We start from the raw sequence: 27,741 nt of genomic DNA, 5'->3' as shown, positions 1-27,741 counted from the left end.
TCAGTCCGCGACTTCGATGCGCTGGGCCTTTAAGGACCACGTGACTCCCTTCAGGCTGGTCCCTCTCCCTTCTCCCCCCTCCCCGAGCCCTGGCGAGCGCTGCTGTGGACCAGAGCCTCCCGGGCAGAGGACCAGCTGGACCTCGGACTCTGCAGCCCTTGAGGCCGGTGCCCTTTCCCGGTAACTCCTTCCCGGCGTGACGCGGCGGGGGCCGGGCAGGCTCGGGGATTTCCCTTCGGTTCCTCTGCGTCCCGGGTCCCTGCTGGGCCTGGGGGGGGCATCGGGAGCCGACAGGGCCCAGCCCACGGCTCTCGGCGGGCAGCGGAGGAGGCGGCCGTCTCCTCCAGGAGGCGGGTTGCGACCTCCGGGGGAGCCCGCCCGAGGCGGGGCTCAGCCTCCGAGCGTGCCTGCGGAGCGGCTGCCTGGTGTAGGGGATGCGGCCCGAGGGCGGTTGCCTGCCTACCTGTTGGGCTGGTGGTTTCCTGCCCTGAGGCCGGCCCCGGACAGCCGCCTGCAAAAGACCCTCACGGCCCCGCCACCGGGGCCCTCTCACTGGAGGCGGCTGGCACGGTTGAATAAGGCATGATTGCACAGCATGAAAAGAAGGACAACAAGTGCCACCGATTGACTTGACCCTGTGCCCAGTGAATGCTTCCATATAGTTAGCTCCCAGGTTGATCCTTTCAAGACTGGGTCCTCCGCCCCCATTTTTTTGCATGAGGGCACTGAGGCCTCACAAATTGAAGTAGCTTGCCCAAGGTCATAACGTGGTGGATGGATCCCAGCCTTGGGCTGATCCCAGAGCCCAGGTGCTGAACCAGTAGCTCCATCCCCATCCGGATTCGTAGCGGGCTGTGCGTGTCTTGGAGGGCAGAGTGGGTTCTAGGTTGCCTGAACGAGGAAGACACTGGTTTTCCTATTGTATTCAGCATGCAGGCAGTCCTAAACGGTGGCCATCGGCTTGTCAGTGTTGTGAGGCCTCTCAAACAGCAGTTAAGACTTCTACCTGTCAGAATCCACCGCTGTTAGGAGATTTTGCTCAAGAGAGGTGCCACACGAAGACACTTGAACCTTAAAACTGAATTTATGTATGAGAAGTCAAGGTAGATTTGTTCCTCGGAAAAGCTTTGTAGGATGGATATCACCAAGATCACAATCCTGGAGTGTAAGTGTCTGTGCAACACAGCACTGCCGTGTTCATTACCCAGCCGGGATCATTCCCAGAACCCACGCTGAGATGGAGCTTTAATATTGGAGAACCATGTCTGGTCTACAGTCTTTGTTATTAATTCCCCTTCACATGGAAAACTAATTTTTCTCTCAAATGGAAGTGAAAAAATTGAACTGTTTCCTGAGGTTTCCACTTATCGCTAATGATCAAATTAAAGAGCAGCTTCATTTTTTTGTTCTAATGGGCTTGGTGAGAAAGAACAGAATTGGAACATATCGATAATAAATCATAATTGTACCATTTTTTAAGAGCATCTCACTTTTGTATTTGAACTTATTTAACTCCCAAGGATGCCTCAATTATATTTCTGTGATTGTGCACATGATATATCTGATGATTTCATGAATTTATGTAGCATATACCAAGTGGGGTATGCTTAAGCCTCGTATTTTTAAGTTTACTTTGTTATTGTCAGAATAAGTGAAACGGTGTATTTGAGATGTAGTCACCTTGATTTTTATGTATGTCTTCCCACATTTGCTTATTAATTCATTTTACTCATTTTTAGTCATTTCTAGAGCTTTTTAATCCAAGGATTCTGAAGAGTGGCTACTCTTATTGCTCATCTTTTCATCTATAGTCGTCCTATAATAGTTCTTATTTGTGATGTAAATAGTAGTGAGGTTGTTAACTTTTTTAAAATACAGTCAAACAGCGTGCCACTTTTTCCTGCAAAATATCTTTCTTTTTTTTTTTTAATATATTTTGTTGATTCTTTACAGACAGGAAGGGAGAGAGATAGAGAGCTAGAAACATCTATGAGAGAGAAACATCCATCAGCTGCCTCCAGCACACTCCCCACCGGGTATGTGCCCGCAACCAAGGTACATGCCCTTGACTGGGATCAAACCGGGGACCCTTGAGTCCACAGGTTGACACTCTGTTCACTGAGCCAAACCAGTTAGGGCCAAAATATCTTTTCTTTGTTTTGTTTTTCGTCTGTGTATCTTATAGCTTTGCCTAAAAAGGAAGACTATCCAGGTTTCTACCACTGAAACTTGTTGCCTCTTCGGTTATTTCAGCTCTGGAAAGGAAGAGAAATGGAAGTGAAAAGGCTGAGCATTTCCTGGCAGTTCTTGATAGTTCTGATTCTGATCCTGCAAATTTTGTCTGCGTTGGCTTTTGACCCATACCAAATCCTGGGGGTCACCCAAAAAGCCAGTCAGGCTGATATTAAAAAGGCTTATAAGAAGCTCGTCCGGAAATGGTAAGTAAAACAAAGAAATAGTTTAATGTAAACTTAGCAGTTTTAGCAAGAAAATGAAGCCTCAATTCTAATTAGTTTTTATTTGTCTCTATGTTCAATAAATATTATATTTAATATATAATATATAATAATAAATATAATATATTTATATTATATTTTATTTGTCTCTATGTTCAATATATATATATCTGTCTAAAAATATTTTATTTGGGAGATCTAATGTTCATGTTTTTCTATAATTTTAGTGATGTCACCCAAAGCCTGTGTTACTGTGAAACCCCCTTAGTTGCCCTACATACCATTAGCATATTTAACATTAAAGTAGGAGGGAACCTTAATGTTTAAAATACATATGTACTCGACAATGGATAAGCTACCCTTCCCATGATGTTATTCCTCCTGAGTGTCATTGTTAAAGGTAATACCATTCAATCCTGTTTTCTGGAGTATTACTTTTTAAGCTTTCAAACTATTTTAGAATAAGAGCTTTTTGCCCTCGATTTTTTAAATGAATATTCAGGGACTGAGTTTGTTGTTTTATAGGAAAATCAGAATTTTACCTGTAGATATTATCTATGCTGAAGAATATACACATGTCTGTGCATTAGCAGAATAGCAAGAAATTTAAATTTTATTTTGGACAGACAGCATCAGTTTCTTCCACTAATACTAATACTGTGGACTCGCCTCAGTGGAAATGGTGGATCATATAGGTGGAAGGGAACAGCAGGAGGGAAAGAACATGGGAGACTACAGCTGGGTGAGCCAGGCGTAAACAGGAAGGTTTGTGATGGGAACCATCCTGAGCACCTCCATGCTGGGCTCCAAGTTCTGTGTTTATCTCATTTAAACCTTATAATTACACTTTCAGGAAGGGTTTTACTGTCCCAGTTTTATGAGTTAATTCTGTATTACCTCTGGCTTCTATCGTTTGACCTTCTGCACTGACAGGTAGTTTATTGCTTTTTTTTTTTTTTTTTTTTTTTTTTAATCACTTACCCATCTGGGCAGAAGTAAGAATGAGTAGGTCAGAGTTTAGGTGGGAAGGAAGTCAGGCAGGAGCAAAATTGCAACATGCAGATGGCATTGCAAGCAGTGTGTGACTGTTGACACCATTCTTCAATGAAACATGCATCTTCATTTTAAACTGGTTGCAATACAGGCAAAAGATAGTTTTAAAATACAGTGTTTTGAATGGATATTTTAGACTTTATTCACATCATGAAGAATCCAGAATTGGTTACTAAGAAGCACAAGCTCTAATTCTGCGTGGGCTCTGAATTTTCAGGGACTCTCTTCACAGTATAGCTGCTTTTGACATCACTTCAAACTCTTGCCTCTTTATGTTTGAAGCAAAATTTACAAATCTGAAATGAACTCATCAGGAACTCACACCCTTTTGGACGGGGCAAGGCCTTTGGCAGCATTTAGGAGCAGAAATGATCGCTTGAGTATGTAGAACCTATTAAAACATGCAGTTTTGACTTTGCTGTCTTCAAAGCTGGAAAGGGTATTATATTAATTAAATGAGTCATACGATTCTCTTCCTTAATTAGGTTCTCTCTAGGAGTAATTCATCACCATAATATGGAGTATTACCTCGTGAAATACTGAAATTTTACTCTGCCTTGGATTTTCGCTGTACTATCATTTCCTGCTCAGTTTTGGCTGTGGCAATATTTTATCGCTGAAATAGCCTTGTCGCCTTTTGTAACGGTTTCATATGCCCTGAAAAATAGTAGTATTTTCTCAGTTTGGCTTTTCTTTATTTATATAGATAGATAGATAGATAGATAGATAGATAGATAGATAGATATAGATTGATTTTTATTGATTTTCTTACAGAGAGGAAGAGAGAGGGACAGAGAGTTAGAAACATCGATGAGAGAGAATCATCTTTCAGCTGCCTCTTGCACACCCCCTACTGGGGATGTGTCTGCAACCAAGGTACATGCCCTTGACCAGAATCGAACCCGGGACCTTTCAGTCCGCAGGCTGACGCTCTATCCACTGAGACAAACCGGTTTCGGCATCTTAGTTTGGCTTTTCAAAATGCCTTTAGCAGGGGGACTTGGGTAATTGCCGAATTAGCCTTCCCTCCTGTGTTTATAATGTTGCTTAGACTTGTCAAGAATTTGCCCTTCCTCGTGAAACCATTTAAAACTACTTTTTTCCCCCCTCTGGAAAACTGTTTGTCTTCCAATAACGAAGTTTTATCATAGGTGCTTTTTCTTTTGTCATCTACATTGGCAAAATCAACAACTCCTCCCACTCCAAAGGAAAGATGTCATAAAATTGTATTTGAAGCAAATGGTTATAGCATGGTCAGTCCCCTGAACAGTGCATAGATTTCTCTAATACTTTACTATATTACTTCTAATGCATGTCTTCACTATTTTTTGTATTTTTAATTTTTAATTATAGTTGACGTTCAAACTATATTACTTTTCCTACCTTTGTTTTTATTCCCTTAGAGGTAGATGCCAGGTACTGTATATTCTTCCCTTTGAAATTTAAAGGATGTGTATATATTGCAGTGTGTGAAATGTTTCATACACTGAAAATAGCATTGGACAGTACTTTCCTAGAGCTGAAGTTATCTTTTCCTACCTGTTGTCAACTTTGTGCTGTCTCCCTGTGATTAGAAAAATATTCCTGCCGAAACCAGTTTGGCTCAGTGGTAGAGCATCGGTCTGCGGACTGAAAGGTCCCAGGTTCGATTCCAGTCAGGGGCATGTACGTTGGTTGCAGGCATATCCCCGGTAGGGGGTGTGCAAGAGGCAGCTGGTCGATGTTTCTCTCTCATGGACATTTCTAGCTCTCTATCTCTCTCCCTTCCTCTCTGTAAAAAATCAATAAAATATATTTAAAATATATATATCTGTTCCTTACTAGAGGCCTGGTGCATAGATTCATGCACCGGTGAGGTCCCTTGGCCTGGCCCGTGCCCTCTTGAAATCTGGGGTCCCTGGGAGGTGTCAGAGAGCCAGTTTTGGCCCGATCCATGCAGGCCAGGCTGAGGGACCCCACTGAATCCATGCACCGGGCTTCTAGTATATATATAAAATCTTTGGTTAATCTCTTTCCATCCTCCCCACTCCCCTCTGAGATTCATCAGTCTGTTCCATGTTTCCATGCCTATGGTTTCCGCTCCTGTGTTGAGCATCTGCCCCCCTGGTCAGTGCGTATCATAGCTACTGGCCAGTCACTTAGACTTTTCTGTATAGACAAGCTGAAACTGTCCTGTAGTTTCCTCTGTTGCAGGATCTGTGCTTTTAACCCAGCTGCCCTCAAACTCTCTTTGGTTCAGCCACTTTAAAAGTCCCTTCCTATCCTTCCCCTTACAGAGCTTTGTCTGTTAAATCTTTATTTGTGTGATCGCATAATTTTTATCTTGCCAGCCTCTAGCCTGAGTTTGAATATTTAAAACACTTTTTTTTTTGTCATCCAGAAGCATGCTTCAAAACCACCATCTTGTTTCCTTAAGTCATGCTATTTTCTTTTTCTTTTTTAAGCCTTTATTGTTTAAACTATTACATATGTCTCCTTTTTCATATTATTTTCATTATACCAACTGAGATTTTCCCCATTAATATTCATAACAAGTATTAGTTAGGGAGTGATGTCCAAATTCAACAACCAACTATTTAAAGTTCCTTTATTTTTAGTGAAATCAGAATATAGTGGTATAATTCATTAAAAATATGTTTCTGCTAGAATAAGTTGATCAAGTTGTAAGCTGTTTTTATTCTGATGCTTGAGGTCTTGTGCATGAATTCATGCAGCAGTGGGATCCCTCAGCCTGGTCTGTGGGATTGGGTTAAAACCAGCTCTCCAACATCCCCTGAGGGATCCTAGATTGCGAGAGGGCACAGGCCAGGCTAAGGGACCCCTCCAGTGCATGATCAGGGCTGGGTAGGGACTCGGGAGGTTGGCCAGTCAGGGAGGGACAGGGGGAGGCTCCAGGGCATGTCCAGCCCATCTCACTTAGTCCCAATCAGCTGGACCTCAGCAGAAGCTAACCTACTGGTTGGAGTGTCTCCCCCTGGTGGTCACTGCACGTCATAGCTAGCAGTTGAGTGTCCTTAGCATATCATTAGCATATTATGTTTTGATTGGTTGAACGAATGACCAGGCGACTGGACACTTAGCATATTGGGCTTTTATTATATAGGATACTTGGTGCTATTTTTAGTAGTCATTTGCTTCTCAGTGGATGTTCCTTTTCCAGAACCTTGACTAGAGGAAATGTACTGGAAGTTAGCAGAAGAGATTACATAAAGAATGAGGTCTGTAATAGAGTTTCAATAAAATGAACATTGAAAAATTAAACACTGATTTAGATCTTAGGGGATTCTAAGGACATGAAACCCGGGCCCCTACTTTCCAGAACTTTAAAATCCCCAAAGCTGAAATTGTATAAACACAAGCAGATTACATAATAAGATATGACCACAAGATGGATAACTGGCTGTGGATAATAGCAAACAAATAGTTGTCCCAATATTAGTTGAAAGCATTTTGCTTCTTAAACGGTAGACTTTGCTCACATCTTAAAACATGTGGCCTTGAAAACATTATCTATTTGCAGGTAAAAGGCATTCATAGGTAGAATGGAATAACCAGAGTAATAGTGACAACTAAAATGAGCTCATTTGAACATAGCAGCAAGATGCTATTTGACACATGGTTGCTACTAAACAAATTCATGTTGCATCCTTAAAGCTATTTCCTGGGTCTGACTGAGAAGAAATTGGTATCGTTGATACCGTTCTAGCATTGGGATGGAATGCCGCCAACATGAAAAAGAAGTTGGTTCTTACGGATAAGTGACTTTAGCTGTGAGCCAGTGTTAGCAGTGTTGGGGAGCAGTTAAAGGCACCCACGTTTCCCACCTTTCTTAGGGAAACTAGGGAAAGCTGCAGGATGGTCTCCTGGTGCACTGTGAAACGGTGCCCAGCTGAAATACTCCTGGAAGACATTGCCTGCTTTAAAGTTGCATTTTTTAATAGTTATGTGAGGCAATCCACCGTTCATTTCTAAGAAACTGTCCTAGCAAAATAGCCTTCCACTTGCCTCTGAGATAGTGAACCTTGTGGATACGGATGCTAATTGTTCAGATTGAAATGACATCCTTCTCACTGCCTGCCCTTTTGTGTTTCAGGCATCCCGACAAAAACAAGCATCCTCAAGCAGAAGACAGGTTCATTGAAATCAGCAAAGCTTACGAGGTATCGTGTCACACTTTGGGGTGCATTCGTTAGCTCTTAGAAAGCATGTCTAAATGTTTAAGAAAGTCCTCTCAGGCAAGGCATATTCCCTATGCCCTTGACCCAGTTTCTAGGTGATTTTAGAGACCATATTTGGCCACATCCAGTGTGTCAAAACCAGTACCTGAGCACTGAAGCTCTTTTTTTTAAAATGGCCTAAACTGGGCGGTGTGACTCAGTGGTTGAGCATCAACCTATGAACCAGGAAGGAGGTCACAGTTTGACTAGGAAGTCAGGGCATATGCCCAGGTTGTGGGCTCGATCCCCAGTATAGGGTGTGCAGGAGGCAGCTAATCAGTGAGCCTCTTCATCATTGATTTTCTATCTCTCTCCCTCTCCCTTCCTCTGAAATCTAAAAAATATTTTAAAAATAAAAATTAATAGTAAATGGCCTATTTTAAAGGCTTTAATTAGAATTGTAGAATTACCGTGAAGGTGTATCTCTGCTTCCTCTTTAGAAACTTATATTATGTACTCCTTTGGAAGCACATATGCTGGAAATTTAAAGAACCACAGACCAACTTGCCCGTAGTTATTAATGTGACACAAGGTTGCAAATACATTTAAACACAAGATTTTCAACAGTTTTCTAACATGGCAGCTCAAATAGTGTGTCCGGAAGACACAAAAGATAAGCTTCCCGCTTTGGGCAGGGTAATGCTCTTTACCAACAGAAGTAATGCTCCTAGAATGACATCATCCTAAAGCGGGGTCTCCAATTTCAGGCGTCAAAATCACTTCTAAGTAAAACAAAGTCGGTCAACACACAAGACACTGAACTCAGTCTGGGGTTACTTTTTGGTGTCCAGCTTTTTTTTTTTTTTCTTTTTTCTTTTTAAAAAAATACATTTTATTGATTTTTTACAGAGAGGAAGGGAGAGGGATAGAGAGTTAGAAACATTGATGAGAGAGAAACATCGACCAGCTGCCTCCTGTACACCCCCCACTGGGGATGTGCCCACAACCAATGTATATGCCCCTGACCGGAATTGAACCCAGGACCTTTCAGTCCGCAGACCGATGCTCTATCCACTGAGCCAAACCGGTTTTGGCAGTGTACAGCTTTTCATATTTTGGGTTGAATCATTCCAACTTCGATGGCATGACCTAGTCAATTTTCTTGTGGTTGAGCCCTGGTGGTCACCATTATGTAAAGTTTTATTTGTTTTACCGAGGTGCTTATTTTATGATTGTTCAAAAGTCTTTAAATCCAAGGTGAACCCGAGGAAGGGACTGGAGTAATTTAGTCTTGAAATACTTAATGTTTCTATTGAAAGAATGTTCTGGATGGAGCATGACTGATTGAGAATATCTAATCACATCATATCTACATTTATTTTCTTCTCACATCTTCCCAGCTGCTTACAGGAACATTCTTTGGGTAAACTTTTTTTTCGTTCCATAGATTTCTTTTTTTCTTTCTTTCTCTCTTTCTTTATAGATTCTTTCCCAAGAAGCAAAGAGATCTGAGTATGACGCCTTTGGATCTGGCGGAGAGAACACGGACTTCCCGCGGCACCATGAGCATCGCTTCCGCCAGCACGCAGGAAACTTTTATTTCGAAGAATCTTTTATGCACTTCCCCTTTGGTTCTTCGGATCATCAGGAGCCCATTGATGAGAAACATTTATTGCACTTTTCACATTATGTGAATAAAGTGGTCCCCGATAGCTTCAAGAAGCCCTACCTCATTAAGGTCATCTCCGATTGGTGCTTTACCTGTGCCCACATAGAGCCTGTTTGGAAAGAAGTCGTTGAAGAACTGGAAGTATTGGGTAAGATCCTTTTATTCACCGGAAGATGTTTAGATGGGAGGGCGTAATTTTCTAAATCTTAAATTTTATGGGATGTTGGGGAGAATGAGCGGTATTATTTCTCTTCACAAGTTCATGGTGACTAGTATTTTCCAAGGACACGTTTTCAGGGGGAAATGAATGAGCCACTTTCACTTTGCATTATTAATTCGAAGCTTTATATACCCTGTTTCCCCGAAAATAAGACAGTGTCTTATATTAATTTTTGCTCCCAAAGATGCGCTAGGTCTCATTTTCAGGGTTTGTCTTATTTTTCCATAAAGAAGAATATGGTACACATTTATTGTTAAATGAAAATAAAGGAAATTTATTACCTGTATATGGTACGGTAGTACGGTAGTTGTCAACACAAACCAGACAAACCGTGAATCCTACAGTATCAAGAATTTACTCATTTATTCAGTGACAATCATGTCATCATCTTCTGGAACATCATCATAACAATCCAATTCCTGAATTTCCTGGTGAATTTCTTGTGATTCCATTTCTTTCAGAATCAGTGGACCAAATCTCTCATGTTTAGCCTAGGGGGGCCTTATTTTCAGGAGATGCCTTATATTTCACTCAGAAGGAAACCTGTAAGTAGGTCTTATTTTCGAAGGATGTCTTATTTTCGGGGAAACACGGTAGTCTTCTAACATCTAGCTGGAGGCCCAATACATAGGAAAAGCTTAAAAATGATTGGTGAGCAATGCAGTTCTCAAGCATCACCGTTAAGGCTGGTAGGATTTTCAGATTATTCGTATGGGATTTGTGATTTCATGCTGGATATTAATTCGCTAGGGCTGCCATAACAAAATGCCACATAAGCAACAGAAACTTACTTTCTCGCAGTTCTCGAGATTAGGAAGGCCAGGATCAAGGTGTCGGCAGGGCTGGTTTTTTCTGCGGTCTCTCTCCTTGGCGTGCAGATGGTTGCCTTCTCCTTGTGTGTTCACATGGTCGTCTACGTATGTGTGCATGGTCTGGTGTGTCTCTTTTCCTATGTACTAAACTTTTTATAAGGACACCTGTCATACTGGATTAGGGCCCACCCTTGTAAGACCCCATGTTAACTTCAGTACCCCTTTAAAGGCCCTCTCTCCAAATACTGGCACATTCAGAAGTGCTGGGGGTTAGGGTCTTACAATTCAGCCCATAACATTAATGGTCATGCGTTACCAGTCTTGATCGCAGGTTAGTCTTTCCTTTGTTTATCTTACCACTTAGTGCCAGGAAGACTTTAGTGATTCAGGGAGGGTATTTATTTTAATAACGCCGTAAAGGTAGAATTACTGAACTAAGTGTGTGTGTGTGCATGTATGTGTGTGTGAGAGAAGGGGGCGGGCATTAGTAAACCTATCTTGAGTAACTAAAATGGGACAGACTCTGCCATAAGGGCGGAGGGGTGTGTCTGGAGAGGGCTGCACTGTGAAACCACTGGCTCATTTCTTCTAAAACAGACATTTCAGCCTGTCGCTCAGAAGCACGCAGATACTCAGATTTGCCCAAATGCTTTCCTGAGATTGAATATTAAATGACAGTTTTTTTGTTAAGTGCCTGATATATAGGAAGCACTTATTAAATTAACCTTAGGAATTGTCCAACTAACTAGGTTCTCTAGTTTACCAAAGTTAAATTTTTGAAAGCACCCATTTTATAAGCTTCTTTTAAAAATCTTTCTGAAATGTATCGGTCTACTTTCTTCAACTCACTGACCCTCAAGCACTAGCTTTTTACTTATTCTTTTGAAAGGTGATTAGGAGGTGGTTGAGCAGGAAGTGGGGGAGTAACATTAGGGCAGAAGGAGCAACATTCTCAGAAGAGCCAGCAGCAGCAGGGCTAGACGAGGTGTAGGTAACGGGGGGAGGAGGTAGCGGGGGTGGGGGGTGGGGGGATAGGAACATCTGGGAGCCATACAGTCCAGGCTAAGGAAGCTGGACTTTATTTTTTTTTTAAATTTTATTTTTATTGATTTTTTACAGAGAGGAAGGGAGAGAGATACAGAGTAGAGAGTTAGAAACATTGATGAGAGTCATCGATCAGCTGCCTCTTGCACGCCCCCTACTGGGGATGTGCCCGCAACCAAGGTACATGCCCTTGACCGGAATCAAACCCAGGACTTTTCAGTCCGCAGGCTGACGCTCTATCCACTGAGCCAAACCAGTTTTGGCTGGACTTTATTTTTTTAATGTGTCATAAAGCCAAGGAAAGTTTTTATGGAGGAGTGACCTAATCAGACCTACTCTATAAAAGCTAACTGTTAAAGCTACGTGAAGGACAGGTTACAGAACGTGAGAGCAGAGGAGAGGAGGCCACCAGTCCCGGCGAGGCAGCAACCACTGGCCTGAATGAAGGCAGCATAAATAGAGAGAGGTGGACAAGTGTCAGATACCCGCCTCTGCTAGGTCATAATTTCACACCAAAAGATCACTGAGCATTTCTTCAACTGCCAGGGACAAAAAGGCTTCACGTAGGCCTTCCGTGCTTTTCAGGTGTGGGCATCGGTGTGGTCCACGCCGGGTACGAGAGGCGCCTGGCCCGTCACCTGGGGGCCCAGAGCACACCCTCCATCATCGGAGTCATAAGCGGGAAAATCTCCTTCTTCCATAACGCGGTTGTCCCGGAGAACCTGCGGCAGTTTGTAGAGAATCTTCTTCCAGGGAACTTGGTGGAGAAAGTAAGTACCTGGCTGAGAAGTGTTTGGCGAGGTGCCTGGGACTGACTGCTGGTTGCCCGGACTCTACCTGTTGATCACTTGAGCAGGGCAAGCAACGAGTTAATTAATGTATCATTCACACGAAGTATTTCCCGTGAAGTCTGTCAGAGACTGAAACTGAACAGATGAAGTAGAGAGACCCACTGTGCAGTTTTACCGTCCTAGGACTCAGAGCCTGAAAGGACAGTGACTCTTCCTCCCTAAGCAAAAAGTTGGGCCACAACATGTAAGATAAAGGATTTCTTTCCGACTCATGGCCTTGTTCCTCTGAAGATACCTTTCTGAGGAGGCTAATGAAATTAAGCTATGTCTAATTATAGATTTAATGACCATGTCTATACAAAAGACCAGATTCCATGAAAACAAGTATTATTTTTGGAATTTCCAGAACGAATAGTGATGCAGCAGTAGAATGAAATTTCACATACAAGGGGCTGAGCTAAAGAAGCCAGGCACTAAGAGTTCATACTAGGGGGTGGTTTTATATTTAAGAAGAATTTCCCTGGAGAGGTGCCACACTGCAGGGTACCGGGCTGCCTGACGATTCAGAGAAGCTCCAAGTGCTCACTGGCCTCACCCAGGCGGCCTTCACACTTCAGAGGCGGCGACTCCTGCTCCTGCCTTGACCCAAAAGCAAGCTCACGCCACCCTGCCCCACAGCAGAGTATGCCTAGGTGTGAGTGTGAAGCCTTCCACCTGCTCCAGAGAAGGGGGGCCAGTAAATAATGGGGCCAGGGGACCAGGGAGAGGAAAGAATATGGAGTGCCTGCAATGAAAAGGTGCTTGAGAAAGAGGCTCGAAGCCTGACAGGAAGGTTTGCTCTGGCGGCTGCCTCTTAGGAAGGGCAGAGAGCACGGCTCTGAGGGCTCCCCGTGCACTGAGTCCAGTTCCACAGCCAACTGGAATTGGCCTCGGTGTCCTGGTCTGTGAAATGGGTTAAGCATGACCCATTGCCTTCACTGAGCTTTGATAGCCAATTGAGATACTATTATAAGGAAAGGAAGGAAGAAGTGAGAAAGAAAAAGCAAGGCGAACAACACAAAAGAAAGACTGGAAGGAACCATTGTCACTTAAATAGGGAAGATAGTCAATAGTGTTATAATGATGGTCTGATGCCCAGTGGGTACTGGAAATATTGGGGAACACTCTGTAAAGTATATGATTGTCTGACCGCTATTCTGTAACTAATATAAAACTTGAAATCAAAACAAAATAATATTGAATGTAAAGAAATGAAAATTGGAGTGAAGTTCTTAAAAATTTTAAAGTTTAAATAGAGGCAGTAAAGGAAGGAAGGGGGAGAATAAATAAATAAATAAATAAATTAATTAATTAATTTAAAAAAGCATTTCCCCCTGTCTCGTAAGTTAGGGATCAGAGGAACTAAAACAGGATTCTTGTTTTACTTTAAATGATTCGTTCCTGTAACCATACCAGGGAAAGTAAGCATGCAGACATTGCCACCAACTTCCTACCTGCACTGTTCAGTCTGTCCTGCAGGGTCATTACCTGCAGGAGAAACACTTGGTGGAATTATCTGGAAAGGAAATTGTCAGAGAACATGGTAAGCTCCTGAAACCATGACAGGTTGTCCTGCTACTTCCTCAGGCCTTTACATAACATCTCTTCTATGCCTGGTATTGGGTAATTTTCAAGGAGTTCACAGTCTAGTGGGTGCTTATTTTCCTCCGGTATGTCAGAGCTGGCAAAGGCTTCCTGGCAGAAATGACCCTGTTCCGAGTTTGCCAGGTGAGGAGAGGGAGGAGGGAATGAGTTCCCGGCAGGCATTGGTGCAGGACGGGAACAGGCTGCTGTGTATGAAGTAAGCATCAGTGAGCAGGAGAGGGCTCTGTGAGAGCATGAAGAGGAATCTTTCAGGAACCTGGGCCGTGGCCTGCAGGTGATGGAGCCACTGAGCAATGGGGAGAAACGATCAGATTGAGGTTTTATAGAGATCATTCTAGAAGCAGAATGGGAAGACACTTTTTTGAATTATTAACATATTTCTAGATAGAAATTTAATTATTCATGCTTTTAATTTGTTCTCTCAATAGGATTGTTTTAAGGCATAAACAGGGAAACGCAAAAGTAGCAATTCAGATGGCAATAAATGAAATCATGTAATGTATAGGTGAGGTGGGCCCACGTATTTTTATCAACTGTTATATTTTTGGATTCATTTCAGTTGATATGCCTGACCCCCTTCGTTTACATGCCTCCGACTTTTTGTTTTGTTTCAAATATGTGTGTTGTTTTTTATTTGAGAGAGAGGAGAGAAAAGGAGAAACACCAATCGGTGCCTCCTGCACTCCTCCTACTGGGATCAAGCCTGCAGCCTGGGCATGTGCCCTGAACGGAAATCAAGCCAGCGACCTTTTGGAGCATCCAACTGAGCCACCCTGGCCGGGGCCTTCTCCTTGTAGATACAAATAGTGTACATTTTACCTGTTGGGTACTGCTATTGGAATGCCTTTAGTTTCCCCTAAATACCCCTGAGCTTTGTTCTGGGATGTGGTTAAGGTCCTTGGGAACAGTGGTCTTTTCGGGCCTTTTTTAAATTTCTCGGATTGAGGCCAGAGCAACAGTTAGTCCAGGGCCAGTTTTGTGTCACCAAAAAGGTAAAACCCCGTGCTCTGTGAGTGATGGGAGTTTTGACTCTGGCTCAGGCCCACTTATTTTTATTTAAGCTATTTTAAAAGCAGTTGTTGCATTATCTTCTGCATTAGATTAAGGTTAATAGATTAAGGTTAATTAAGAATTATAGTCTGTAATTAAGCAAGATCCAACTTTGAAAGCTCATTTAAAAAAATATATTTTATTGATATTTTACAGAGAGGAAGGGAAAGGGAGAGAGAGTCAGAAACATTGATGAGAGAGAAACATCGATTAGCTGCCTCCTGCACACCCCCTAACGGGGATGTGCCTGCAAGCAAGGTACATGCCCCTAACCAGAATTGAACCTGGGTCCTTGAATCTGCAGGCTGACGGTCTATCCACTGAACCAAACCGGCCAGGGCAAAAGCTCATTTTTAAAATAATATGGTCATTAATTATTTTAGAAAAGTTGGAACCACATGAAAATATGAAATCAACATCTTTTTTTAATAGTTTTAGTCAAATGAAGACAAAAGCTTAGTTGCCTGCATTTCTTATTTTTTACAAAATATTTTACACATTTGATTTATGTAACTATCTGTTGATTGAATGATAATACAGTGGTTAAAAATTCAATATTGAAATTAACATCCTCTTTTCAATTGAAGGTTACAAACAAAAATTATGTCCAATTCCTCTCTGGCTGGCAGCAAGATAATAAACCACATGTCCTTCTGTTCGACAAAATCCCGGATATACCACTGCCATTCAAGGTACTCTGTGCGCTGGGGTAATGTTTTCTCTTATTTCCGTGGGAGTGTCCTTCTATAGGTAAAAGCTTATCCCATGAGAAATGTTCAAAGACCAGAAATTCGCCTTAAACACTGAGCGGCTCCTGATGCTATTGCCCTGCTGTGCTTTCCACACACATGACACATTGAATCTTCACAAAAAACCAAGGACCTAGACTTCATCCCTGCTTTATAGACCAAGATCCTGAAACTTCGAGTGGTTTATAACAGCCAAGGTCTCCTTAAACAATCCCTGCCTCTTGCCCCTTGTCCATCGCAGTAAGATGATGATTTTCTCTGTCTGAAAGAAGAGTTGTGTTGAGCTTTATTGGCACATGAACACCATAGAATTCCACGTGGGGCTATGCAATAAGCTAGTGTCATCTGATGTGATAGTCACACTTGATTTGTAATTTATATGCTGTGCCACCGATGTCATTTCTTCCTCTCTGTTATTCCCTAACAGCTGACTGCGTTTGCACACAAAGACTGGTTTTTATTTGGATACGTGCATGTCGGTACGAGAGGGGCGGAAGAGATGACGAGGCAGTTCAACGTCAACGTCCATGCTCCCACCATCCTGGTCTTCAGAGAGTACACAGACAAGCCTGCAAATGCCATCCAGGTATGTGAGAGCAGCTGGTCTCAGCATTTTATCTCGTGCCTTCATGTCAACACCGAACAGCAAAACTGAGCAGAGCAGGTGAGGAGAAACTAGCTTTTCATTTCTTCCTTCAGAGGCCCAGGATTTAAAAGCAAGTTTGTTTGCCATCTGATTGGTACTCTTTTGCTCTAAAAGTAATCTTTATATATATATAATATATATATTATATATATATAATATATATATATATATATTATATATATATATATAATATATATATATTTATATATAATATATATATATATTATATATATATAATATATATATATTACTTTTATATATATATATATAAAAGTAATCTTTATATATATAAATATATATATATATATTTATATATATATATATATATATATACACACACACACACACACATATATATGTGTGTGTGTGTGTGTGTGTGTGTATGTGTGTGTGTGTATATATATATATATATATATATATATATATATATATTTTTTTTTTTTTTTTTTTTTTTTTAAGAGAGAGGAAGGGAAAGGGATAGAGAAATAGAAACTTCAATGAGAGAAACATCATCAATCAGCTGCCTCCCACATGCCCCCCTACTGGGGATAGAGCCCGAAAATCATGCTGTGCCCTGACCCAAAATCTAAGCGACCTCTTGGTTCATGGGATGAGGCCCAACCATTGAGCCATACCGGCCAGGCATCTAAAAGATAATCTTTTGACAGGAAGTAGAATGGCAGTTGCCAGAAGCTGGGAGAGTAAGGAAAGGGGAGTTAGTCTGTGATGAGAACAGTTCCCATTTGGGAAGATGAAAAGGTATGGGAGGTGGGTTGCAGTGATGGTTGCAGAACAATGTGAAGTTCCGTAATGCTACAGAATTACACACTTGAAAAATGGTTAAAATGGTAGGTTTTATGTTGTGTATATTTTACCACAAAAATCAAATAATAAACTTTTTCCCAAAAAATGGGCTAAGAATATGATCAAAATTCTGAGAAGAGATTCAAGTGACTAATAAACTTTTAAAAATTAAATCTCATTGCCCTGCCAGTGTGGTCCAGTGGTTGAGCATCAACCTATGAACCAGAAGATCACAGTTCTATTCCCAATCAGGGTATATGCCCGGGTTGCAGGCTCGATCCTCATTGTGGGACATGCAAGAGGTAGCCAGTGATTTTCTCTCATTGATGTTTCCTTCTCTCACCCTTCCTTTCTGAAATCAATAAAAATCCATTTTTTTAATTAAATCTCACTAATAATCAGAAAGGCAAATTTAACATTTTCTTCTCCCATCAAATTGTTAAAGATTTTCAAAATAAAAATAAAAATACTAGGAAATGTTGAGGATAGAAAGAAACAGACACTTTTCAAATTTTTCAGAAAAGCAATTGGGTGGTAAACGATCAGCTACCTCAGTTCATTCACGAAGAGTACTCCTGAGTCCCTGTCTGTACCAAGCATTGCGCTGTGTATGGGGATCCGGTCCCCTCCCCAAAATCATCAGAATTCCTCGTCCTGTATTTTAGTGGGGACCACAGACAGCCTGACGCACTCTGTTATGGAATGTGAGTGGTAAGGGCTGAGGAGAAAAATAACGCAGGCAGCCGAAACTGGTTTGGCTCAGTGGATAGAGCGTCGGTCTGTGGACTGAAGGGTCCTGGGTTCGATTCCGGTCAAGGGCATGTACATTGGTTGCGGGCACATCCCCGGTAGGGGGTGTGCTGGAGGCAGCTGGTCGATGTTTCTCTCTCATCGATGTTTCTAGCTCTCTATCCCTCTCCCTTCCTCTCTGTAAAAAAAAAAAAATCAATAAAATATATATATTTTTTAAAAATAACGCAGGCAAGAGGAATGTAGAGTGGTGGGGAAGAAGGTTTGCATTTAAAGTAAGGTCATGCTTGAGTAAAGGCCTAAGGGAGATGAGATTACCTTTTAGGAACCTCTCCTACGGGAATAGGAACTCAGTCAGAATTACATACACAGATGTTATGTCACTCATAATAGCAAAAGTGAGGGGAAAATATAAATAATCAACAGTAGGATACCGTATTTTCCGGCGTATAAGACGACTTTGAAACCCAAAAAAAAAGCCTGCTCAGGTTGGCCAGAGTCAGAGAGGCGGTCTATTAAAAAAAGAACTGGTGTTGCCTCAGAAGTGGGGGGTAGTCTTATACAGCGAATATAGGCCTAAACCTATGTTTTAACTGTAAAATTAGGGGGTCGTCTTATACGCCGGAAAATATGGTAATTATTGGTACATTTCAAGCAGGGACCTTATATAGCCATTTAGAATGGCAATTCAAGGGTACTTGCTGGCCCCAGCTGATTTGGCTCAGTGGATAGAGCGTTGGCCTGTGGACCAAAGGGCTCAGGGTTTGATTCCAGTCAAGGGCACATGCTGGGTTGCGGGCTCGATCCCCAGTAGGGGGCGTGCGGGAGGCAGCCAGTCAATGATTCTTTCATCATTGATGTTTCTATCTCTCCATCCCCCTTCTTCCCTGAAATCAATAAAAATATTTTTTTAAAAAGAATACTTACTTATGGGGATTATCTTCATAATAGAACATTAAAGAGCAAACAGGATGCAAAATTGTATATTCAGTTTAAACACTGATCTCGTTTATAACACCAGTGTATATGTGTGTGTGTGTGTGTGTGTGTGTGTGTGTGTGCAGCTCTGGCATTGAGTGTCTGCCTCCTGGTGGTCAGTGCATGTCACAGTGACCCGTCTTTCCCCTTCTACCCCCCTTTGGTCAATTTGCATATTAGCCTTTTGTTATATGGGATAGCCAGGGTGAGCCTCATTTTTATTGAGTTGTACGTAAAGCTCATGTGCAGTGAGAAAACGAATAAAGTCAACTATTTCTTGGTTTTCTTCCAGGCCCCACGTATGAAAGAAGAGGCCATTAATAACTTCTTCACCCAAAACAAGTATCTGTTTGCAACCAGGCTCACCAACCAGAAGCTGTTCCAGGAACTCTGCCCGGTGAAGCGGTCTCACCGCCAGAGGAAGTAAGGCCGGGCTTTCTCTGCTTGTGGCAGTGGAGGGGCCACGCACACTTTCCTAAGGCCATTCCCACCTCCCCTGGGGCAGTGGGAGTTTATTTATGTAGCAAATACTGACTGACAACTGTTATAGGAGTGGGGTGTATCAATTCAGGGTCCCTTAGGACTAAGCTTTGGATGTGCCAGCCTGCCCTCAGGGGCAGAGAAGATCTCCCTGCCGTGTAACCCTTCAGCTGAGACCTGAAGATGAGTAGCCAGGTATCGGAGAGATGCTTCTTTAAAGAAGCATTGAGTACGAGAGAGTAACTATTCCCACCATAGTGGGGTGAGTCTTTGCGGGTCTCGAGTAGAGGCTTCACAGGGCATGATCATAGGAAGTGCTCGGGAAGTCTTGGGAGAGTGGGTGAATGAAGGATAAGCCAGACTTCCTAGCGGAGCCATTGCAAAGGAAGCCCTTCCGAATGAGGCTCAGGGCCTGGGAGCTGAGCGGGGAGCGGCCCGGCCTGCAGTGGAGAACCAGACCCGATGGTTCTGAAAGGCCCGTCTGCAGCCAGACTCCGTGCCCATGGCCTCAGATGGCAGTCCGGAGCGTGGTGGGGGTGGTCCGGGAAAACATCACCGGTCTGGGAGAGAAGCATGTCGGGAATTACTTGGAAATCTCCTCCCATTAGACTTTGACCATGGAGTTCCCTTAGTAAATGCATTCACGTCTTGAGTAAATGTAAACGGGTTCCTTTGTGAGCGTCCTCTCCGTCGCCCTCACTTGCCATCAGGCTCGAGTGGACTCGGGAGCGCTCACAGCATCTTGTTGTGCAGGTACTGTGTGGTGTTACTGACTCCTGAGGCCGCCAAGTCCAGTCAGCCCTTTGAGGCCTTCCTGTCCTTCGCGAAGGCAAACTCACAAGACATGTTGCAGTTCATGCATGCCTACAGCGATCGGCAGCCGGAGTTTGCCAACGCCTTCCTGCCGGACAGTGAGGCGTTCCGAGGGAAGTCGGTGGTGAGTCGTGGTCCCTGTCCTGGTCCTGATCCCAGCTCTTCACGAGCACTGGCACTCGATTCTGTGTCCTATTTCCTCAGGAGTTTTTTTTTTAATGTTACTTTTTTAAAATATATTTTATTGATTTTTTTACAGAGAAGAAAGGAGATAGTTAGAAATATCCATGAGAGAGAAACATCGATCAGTTGCCTCCAGCACACTCCCCAATGGGGATGTGCCCACAGCCAAGGTACATGCCCTTGACTGGAATTGAACCCGGGGCCTTTCTGTCCGCAGGCCGATGCTCTATCCACTGAACCAAACCAGTTAGGGCACTCCTCAGGAATTTTGAATACAAATTCCAGGAAACCCGGAAATCTCTGAGCCCATTTTGAAAGCTTGCTCTTAGAAGTCGTTCACCCTGGTGACTACCTCCTAGATCTTCGCCTTTGACCTTCACAGAAAGCACCTTTCCAATGAGTAGAGATTGAAGAGCATCAATCCTTTTCACCAGTTTTACCCATGGCAGGTCTAGTTTTGCGTATCTAGTTTGCAAAATCTTTCTTAGACTACCAATAAGGTGCCGTCGAAATATCCCCTCCTGCACTCACAGCATAATTGATCTCTCCTTCCATTCTCCCCTGGGTCATCACTCTCAGATGCCTAGCTTTCTCTTCATCCTTCTGGTAGTTGTGGAGAATCTCTCTAAAAACAAAGGGTTTCTGTATTATAAAAATTAGTAAGAGGTTGTCAAACAAAGCTTATTAAAAGGAAGAGCTTTGCCCTAACCGGTTTGGCTCAGTGGATAGAGCGCCTGTCTGCAGACTGAAGGGTCCCAGGTTTGATTCCAATCAAGGTCATGTATCTTGGTTGCAGGCACATCCCCAGTGGGGAGTTTGTAGGAATCAGCTGATCGATGTTTCCAACTCTCTATTCCTCTCCCTTCCTCTCTGTAAAAAATCGATAAAATATATTTTTAAAAAATAAAAATAAAATAAAAGGAAGAGCTTTTAACTTTAACAGAAGCTTCAGAAAGTCGCCATAAACAGCCACCACAAATTCTTTCGTCAGAAAAATTTCAGTCTCGTAAATGTTTTATACTCATCCACATCTGCGTTTGAGTTTCTTGCTGACTTCCCTAGACCCTTTTCCCCATCCTCCCTGAAAAGACACCAGACACCAGTGACGTACCATTCTTTGAGAATTCTGACGGTTTTTCTCTTTCCTCCCAGGTGTCTATCTTAGAAAGGCGCAACATGGGGGGCAGGGTGCTCTTTAAGACCCTGCAGGACCCCTGGACCGGGAGCGAGAGTGATAAATTCGTCCTCCTGAGTTACCTCGAGCAGCTGCGGAAAGACTCCACTCTTCTGTCCTCGGAAGCTGTGCTCCCCGACTTGATCGATGAGCTTGCCCCTGTAAGCGTGTGGCCCAGGAGAGCGGGTGCTGGGCAGGCTGGTGGCTCCCGGGGCCACGCAGAGGCTCCGCAGCTGCGCTGTGTTGGGCTGAGGACTTGTCGCGCTGGGGCCCAGGAGCCCGGTCCTGACCATCCTTCCTTCTCTCAATAGATGATCCTCGTTCGGTGGCTTTTCACGGCCGCTTCCTGCATCGCAGACTGCTTGGAAGACCTGTACCACAACAACTGGTAGGACTGTTGTGAGATTGCGTTCCTTTTGCTGTTTTCTTTTGAAAAGAGTCTGTTCTTCTTTGATTTGAGGTATTTCCACCATAGTGGGTGGAAGAATATTTACACATTTTCAGCACCGTTCCCCTTTTTCTTTCTTTCCACAACTTCACTTTTTTACATTTACTGATGGACTCATTCCCACTGGTTGTCCTTCCAGACAACAGAGCCCGGGACTGTCCTCACCGGGGCCCAGCCCAGAGCCTGGCACACATCACATGGGGTCCGGTGTGTAGGTGGCCAAGCCGGTCAGGAATTGATCGTTCCCTGCCTGCATGCACATCGTAACTCCCCTTGACATCGGAATGTTCTTCCCACAACGTGTATTTTGCCTTTTTACCGAATCTATTGGGGTGACACTGGTTAACAAAATTCCTCAGGTTTCAGGGGCACAGTTCTTCAACACGGTATCTGCACCTGTATTGTGTTCACCACCCCGAATCAGGTCTCCATCCATCACCATTTCCCCCCCTGTCCATGCTCACAACCTTAATCCTCTATTGCCCCCTTACTGTGTCCTTCTGCAGGATCTATCAGGCACAGCCTATAATGTGGAGACACAAAATTAAACTTAAAATAAGCACACTGTGATTCCTCACAGTCCAGGACTCTCTGCTTTCCCCTCCCCCAGGAACCTCTCTTCCTATGGAAATATTATAGAAAGTGTTTATTGATAAGAAATATTTTCTTATTTTCGGTTTGTGGTGGTTTGGGGGTTGGTTCTTTTGAGCCAGAGAGGAAACCTAAAGGCATTGATTGACGTCACAGCAGCCCCTGGAGAGTGAGCAGGATTGAGCTTGTTGTCTTTGTTTTAGGCGAGAAATGATTCCCCTCCTGTCCCTGGCCTTCTCCACCATCTTCGTCCTCTTCGGCACCTTCATCATCCAGGCCTTCTGGTGAGTCCTCCCCGGCTTCTCGGCATGGCTTTCACAGGGAGGACCCAAGCCGGTGGTTTGTCCTCTTTTTTGCTAAAACTCCTTTTTTCTCACATTAGTGACTCCAACTATGATCGCGAGTCAAAACATCCCGACAAAAGGAAAGCCCAGGAGAAGGCCGAGAAGACCGTGTCCAGCCTCACCAAAGAGAGCACCAGGTTTGTCTGACACGGGCCCGCCAAGGGCCACCCGGATATTTACAAGATCACGCGCAGGCCCTACAAAATTATCAGCTTAAAAACTAGCCTGCTATTTTTGGTCAAACATTTATTTATTTATTTATTTATTTATTTATTTATTTATTTATTTATTTTTAAATGGAAACATTTTTATTTTATTTTTTATTTTATTTTATTTTTTTAATATATTTTATTGATTTTGTACAGAGAGGAAGGGAGAGAGAGAGAGAGCTAGAAACATCGATGAGAGAGAGTCATCGATCAGCTGCCTCTTGCACACTCCCCACCAGGGATATGCCTGCAACCAAGGTACATGCCCCTGATCGGAATCGAACCTGGGTCCCTTCAGTCCCCAAGCCGACGCTCTATCCACTGAGCCAAACCGGTCTTGGCATTTTGGTCAAACATTTAATTAACTCACCCCTAACGCCTCGCAGGGCCAGACCAAATGATTTCTCAGGCCTTATACGGCCCTCGGACCAGACATTCCCACTCCCGGTCTAACAAAACACCACGCCCACCTCCATGGCTGCTGACCCACAGCCCATGTGGTTTCATAAAGCAGAGTTTGACTCCATGTGTATAGAGAACTCTGGCTCCCCTCCAGCTGTGAGAGTGGGAACAGGGAACGTCACCGCTGAATCCCGTTCACTGAGACCTTCTCCACAGCAGACACTGGCCCTCCTCCTGCCCGGTGTCATCATTTCTCAATCTCAGGTTTAACAGTGAGGGCAGGAGACAAAGAGGCACATCAGAGAGATGCTAGATGAGCTGGAAGCAGAGAATGGTGCGTCCTGTCCTAAAGTTGCTTTCTCTGACTGAGAATCTCTGTAGGCCCAGGACTGCCAAGCAGGGACCACACAATCCTCCTAGTGCGTTGGGCTCTAGATAAATATATATAAAAGCATAATATGCAAATTGACCTGACAGCAGAATGACCAATCAGCTATGACACGCACTGACCAACAGGGGGCAGATGCTCAGCGCAGGAGCTGCTACCAGCCCACAGGCCCCCATCGATTGCCGATCAGGGCCTGTTGGCCAACCTCTCGGTCCCTCCCCCCGGCCAGCCAGCTCCAATTTCCCGAGGTAGATGGCAGTGCCAGGGCCCCGATTGCCCTGCCGATCATCCCTCACACAGAGGGCCAGCCTAGGGATCCTACCATGCACAGATTTTGTGCACCAGGCCTCTGGTATTAAATAACATATTTGGTCTGATTAGAACATAGTGGGTTTTTGTTTTTTTAATATATTTTTTTTAATTCAGGAAGAGAGAGGGAGAGAGATAAAAACATAAATGATGAGAGAGAATCACTAATCAGCTGCCTCCTGCAAGCCCTACACTGGGGATTGAGCCTGCAACCTGAGCATGTACCCTGACCAGGAATCAAACTCTGACCTCCTACTTCATAGGTTAACACTCAACCACTGAGCCATACCCGCTGGGCCCATTTTTTAATTTTTTTTTTTAAGAGAATTTTTATGAGTTTATTTGAGCCAAACTGATAACATATCCTGGGGAGCAAGATCTCAAATGTTCCGAACATAGCACTTTCTTCCGCTTGTTTCTTTTAAATGTAATGGCATTCCACTACCCTGGTAATGTTTTTTAAATATATTTTTATTGATTTCATAGTGGGAGGGCGGAAAGAGAGAGAAACATTGATGAAAGAGAATCATTGATTGACTGCCTCCTGCACGCCCCCCAGTGGAAATTGAGCCTGCAAACCAGATATGTGCCCTGACCAGGAATCGAACTGTGACCTGGCTCATAGGTCAACACTCAAGCACTGAGCCACACTGGCTGGGCCCCTGATAACATCTTAACTCTCCCATGTTCCTTCGCAGCAAGGTCCCTAAAAAAGGCTTTGTGGAGGTGACCGAGCTCACGGATGTGACGTACACCAGCAACTTGGTGCGCCTGCGGCCAGGCCACATGAACGTGGTCCTCATCCTGTCCAATTCCACCAAGACCAGCCTCCTGCAGAAGTTCGCGCTGGAGGTCTACACGTTCACTGGGTAAGCGCTTGTGAGGGGGGACGGAGGGGGGGCAGCAGGCATGTCTGGGCAGGAGGGGGCTGGTGGAGTTACATCTCCTCCTCTGGGGCCGCGCAGCGCTGTGTGGCTGGGACCTCTCTAAGCCAGAAGCCGGAGCCATCCTGAGGGCGCCTTTACCCCCTGACTTCATGCCCCCTCGGTTCCTCCCGGAGCCCTTTCAGGAAACTGACTATTCTCCGGCTCTTGTGTCTTTTCCTGGAGCTGGACACTGAGAGCGACATGAGTGACACCCAGCCAGGGGCCGGGCGGGGATGGGGGGATGGCGTGTCGCTGTTGGGGCACCCTCAGCTCCCACAGGATCCTGCGTGGTGCCTCACCTGGCCCCGCCCGGCGTGAAGCCGGTGCTTATTGGAACTGGCAGGTGTGTTCCCTGCAGCTGCGTGTCAGGAAGCCCCTGAGTCCTCCCTCTCTTCCCTCCACAGGAGCAGCTGCCTGCACTTCTCCTTCCTGAGTCTCGATAAGCACAGGGAGTGGCTCGAGTACCTGCTAGAATTTGCTCAGGACGCAGCCCCCATCCCAAACCAGTACGACAAGCACTTCCTGGATCGTGACTACACGGGTTACGTGCTGGCCCTGAACGGCCACAAGAAGTACTTCTGCCTCTTCAAGCCCCAGAAAACCGTGGAGGAGGAGGAAGCCCTGGGGGCGTGTGACCCGGACCCCTCCCTGCCCGAGGGGGAGTCCCGAGGGAAACCCGGCGGCCTGGGGCCCAAGCCCCTCAAAGGGAAACTGAGCAAGCTGTCCTTGTGGATGGAGCGCCTGCTGGAAGGCTCCTTGCAGAGGTTCTACATCCCGTCCTGGCCTGAGCTAGACTGAGGGGCCGCGGGAGAGACGGGATCTCCCAGACCCTCTGCAGGCCCCGCGCACAGGTATTTGCAGGACTCCACCTCTCACGGCGGACAGAGTCTAGATTTTAGGTGATTCTTCTAGGGCAGTGTGAGAAGACCCTCTCCTTTGTCCTGCTTTGTCCTGTCCTAACCTAGGAGTGAAAATATTTTCCTTTGGGGTATTCTCTCCTGTCCGAATGCCGCACTATTTAAAATAGACCGCTCATTCCTCTTCCCTACGGTCCTGTCCGCGCTCACAGCCCCTCCCCCGTCCTGGGTCTGTGCCCGGAGAAGCACAGATGCTCGCCCTGCAGCAGTACCAGGACGGAACCTCAGGAGCCTGGTGTGCTGGTCGCTGGCCCAGTGTTCACCTGCCTCCCCCGCGTCCCACCCCCAGCCCACCCCCGGCCGCTGAGCTTCCGCTGCGGTGCATGCTGTAACCGTGGGACAGCCCACAGCAGCTTCTGGGCCCGCGGCCTGAAGGAGGCCTGGCTCCACGGGATCTTCCGTTCAGCAGTCTTTCTGGCAGTAAGCGCCTAAAGGCGATTTTGGGGGTATCCCCCTACTGCAGTTTGTCAGCCATGGTTTTAAAAGTATAGGGATGAGTGGGGGTTCTGCATGTGAGTTTGGGTTCCTCCCCAAGGCAACAGAGGGAGGGCTGGGCAGTGACCCCCTCCTGAGCATCCCCTCGGCCGCCTCCCCAACACGAGAAGGAGCGAGAGGGACCCGCACGGCAAGAAGTACTGTGACGACTTGAGCCATTTACGCGTGTTTTAGATGCCTTTCTGCCTCTGTCAGTCGTAGGGTATGGATATTAGGAGCCATAACTTGAACCTTGTTCTCTGAACGTAGAGATAAGCTGCTATAAGCCAGTAGATGTTAAACTGAAGACACACTATTCCCACCTGCCATGAGTGGTGTATCTAGTAAAATTTCAGACACGTCTGTGTATCAAAGAACCTAACATTTCTCAGCAATCGTATTTTGAGCAGTTACCCCAAAAGTACTGTATCTTCAAGTCCTCATTTGTGACAAGTGAACCAAGACTTGTTCTAGACTCCTGTTGTGCAAAAGGCTTACTCTGAGCTCCTGTATTTTGATGTCTCGTCTCAATCATCTCACTCCTAACTTACAGCTACGCCACCTGTCCTGGCACCAGCTGGCTGAGCTCAAGCTGAGATGGATGCCAGGCTGGATCACTCCAGAGCTAGAGAGCTTACCTTTTCTCTTTAGGGCAAGACTACCATAGGGCGTGGACAGCCTCACAGAGTGGTCTATTCCATTGTCAAAGCAGGTGGCCCTTTAAGGGCAATTTGTCAAGTGGAAGTTCAAAATCAGTGATGGGACAAAGTAAGTCGGTATTTTCTTTAATCATAACCGCTTTAAACTAAGCCATTTGGATCCCAAATGACTGAAATAGCGAGCTACAGGGACAGGTAGTAAGTTATTTGAGCCCAGGAATTTCTGTAGTTTGCATGGAATCTACAGCTTTCTGGAAAAGGTGAAGAATCACGGCCAGGCTTCCCTCTCCTCGTGGTCCTTAAACGTGGGTGCTTACCCCGAGGGCCGCCTCCGAGGGCACCTGACTGGGTAGAAATGATCACGGGATTCATTTGGCTCCTCAAAGTTATTTCCTGGGTCTTTTAGGGTCAGGTTACTTAAATGAGCATGTTTTGCTTTTATGGTAGATTTTAATTTCTGGTACTAATGGGATTCCTGACCATCATTTCTAAAAACCAAAACCTCACCAGATTGGATTTTTTTTTTTAAATATATTTTATTGATTTTGTACAGAGAGGAAGGGAGAGAGATACAGAGTTAGAAACATCGATTAGAGAGAAT

The 27,741-nt window shown here is 44.6% G+C and overlaps 1 protein-coding gene across 4 annotated transcripts; it reads left to right on the top strand.

The window, feature by feature from the left end:
* Positions 1 to 27,661, top strand: DNAJC16 (DnaJ heat shock protein family (Hsp40) member C16). 4 transcript variants are annotated; one of them, XM_036445871.2, is made up of 15 exons: positions 41 to 180; positions 2,254 to 2,438; positions 7,603 to 7,669; positions 9,150 to 9,483; positions 11,997 to 12,181; positions 15,484 to 15,588; positions 16,073 to 16,231; positions 19,116 to 19,246; positions 20,057 to 20,240; positions 21,452 to 21,634; positions 21,785 to 21,861; positions 22,716 to 22,796; positions 22,895 to 22,993; positions 24,863 to 25,033; positions 25,495 to 27,661. In XM_036445871.2, exons 2-15 carry the CDS (start codon positions 2,272 to 2,274, stop codon positions 25,886 to 25,888), a joined length of 2,337 nt encoding a protein of 778 aa, XP_036301764.1. In that variant the 5' UTR covers positions 41 to 180; positions 2,254 to 2,271; the 3' UTR covers positions 25,889 to 27,661. The 4 variants fall into 4 exon arrangements, with proteins under 4 accessions (XP_036301765.1, XP_036301764.1, XP_045441140.1 ...); XM_045585184.1 differs by having other exon boundaries at positions 22,895 to 22,994; positions 24,867 to 25,033; XM_045585183.1 differs by lacking the exon at positions 41 to 180 and adding an exon at positions 215 to 238.
* Positions 27,662 to 27,741: the final 80 nt, after the last annotated feature.

This window comes from Pipistrellus kuhlii, unplaced genomic scaffold, assembly GCF_014108245.1.
Source record: "Pipistrellus kuhlii isolate mPipKuh1 unplaced genomic scaffold, mPipKuh1.p scaffold_m20_p_2, whole genome shotgun sequence".
Classification (NCBI taxonomy): domain Eukaryota; kingdom Metazoa; phylum Chordata; class Mammalia; order Chiroptera; family Vespertilionidae; genus Pipistrellus; species Pipistrellus kuhlii.
This window is presented reverse-complemented; position numbering and strand designations above follow the sequence as displayed.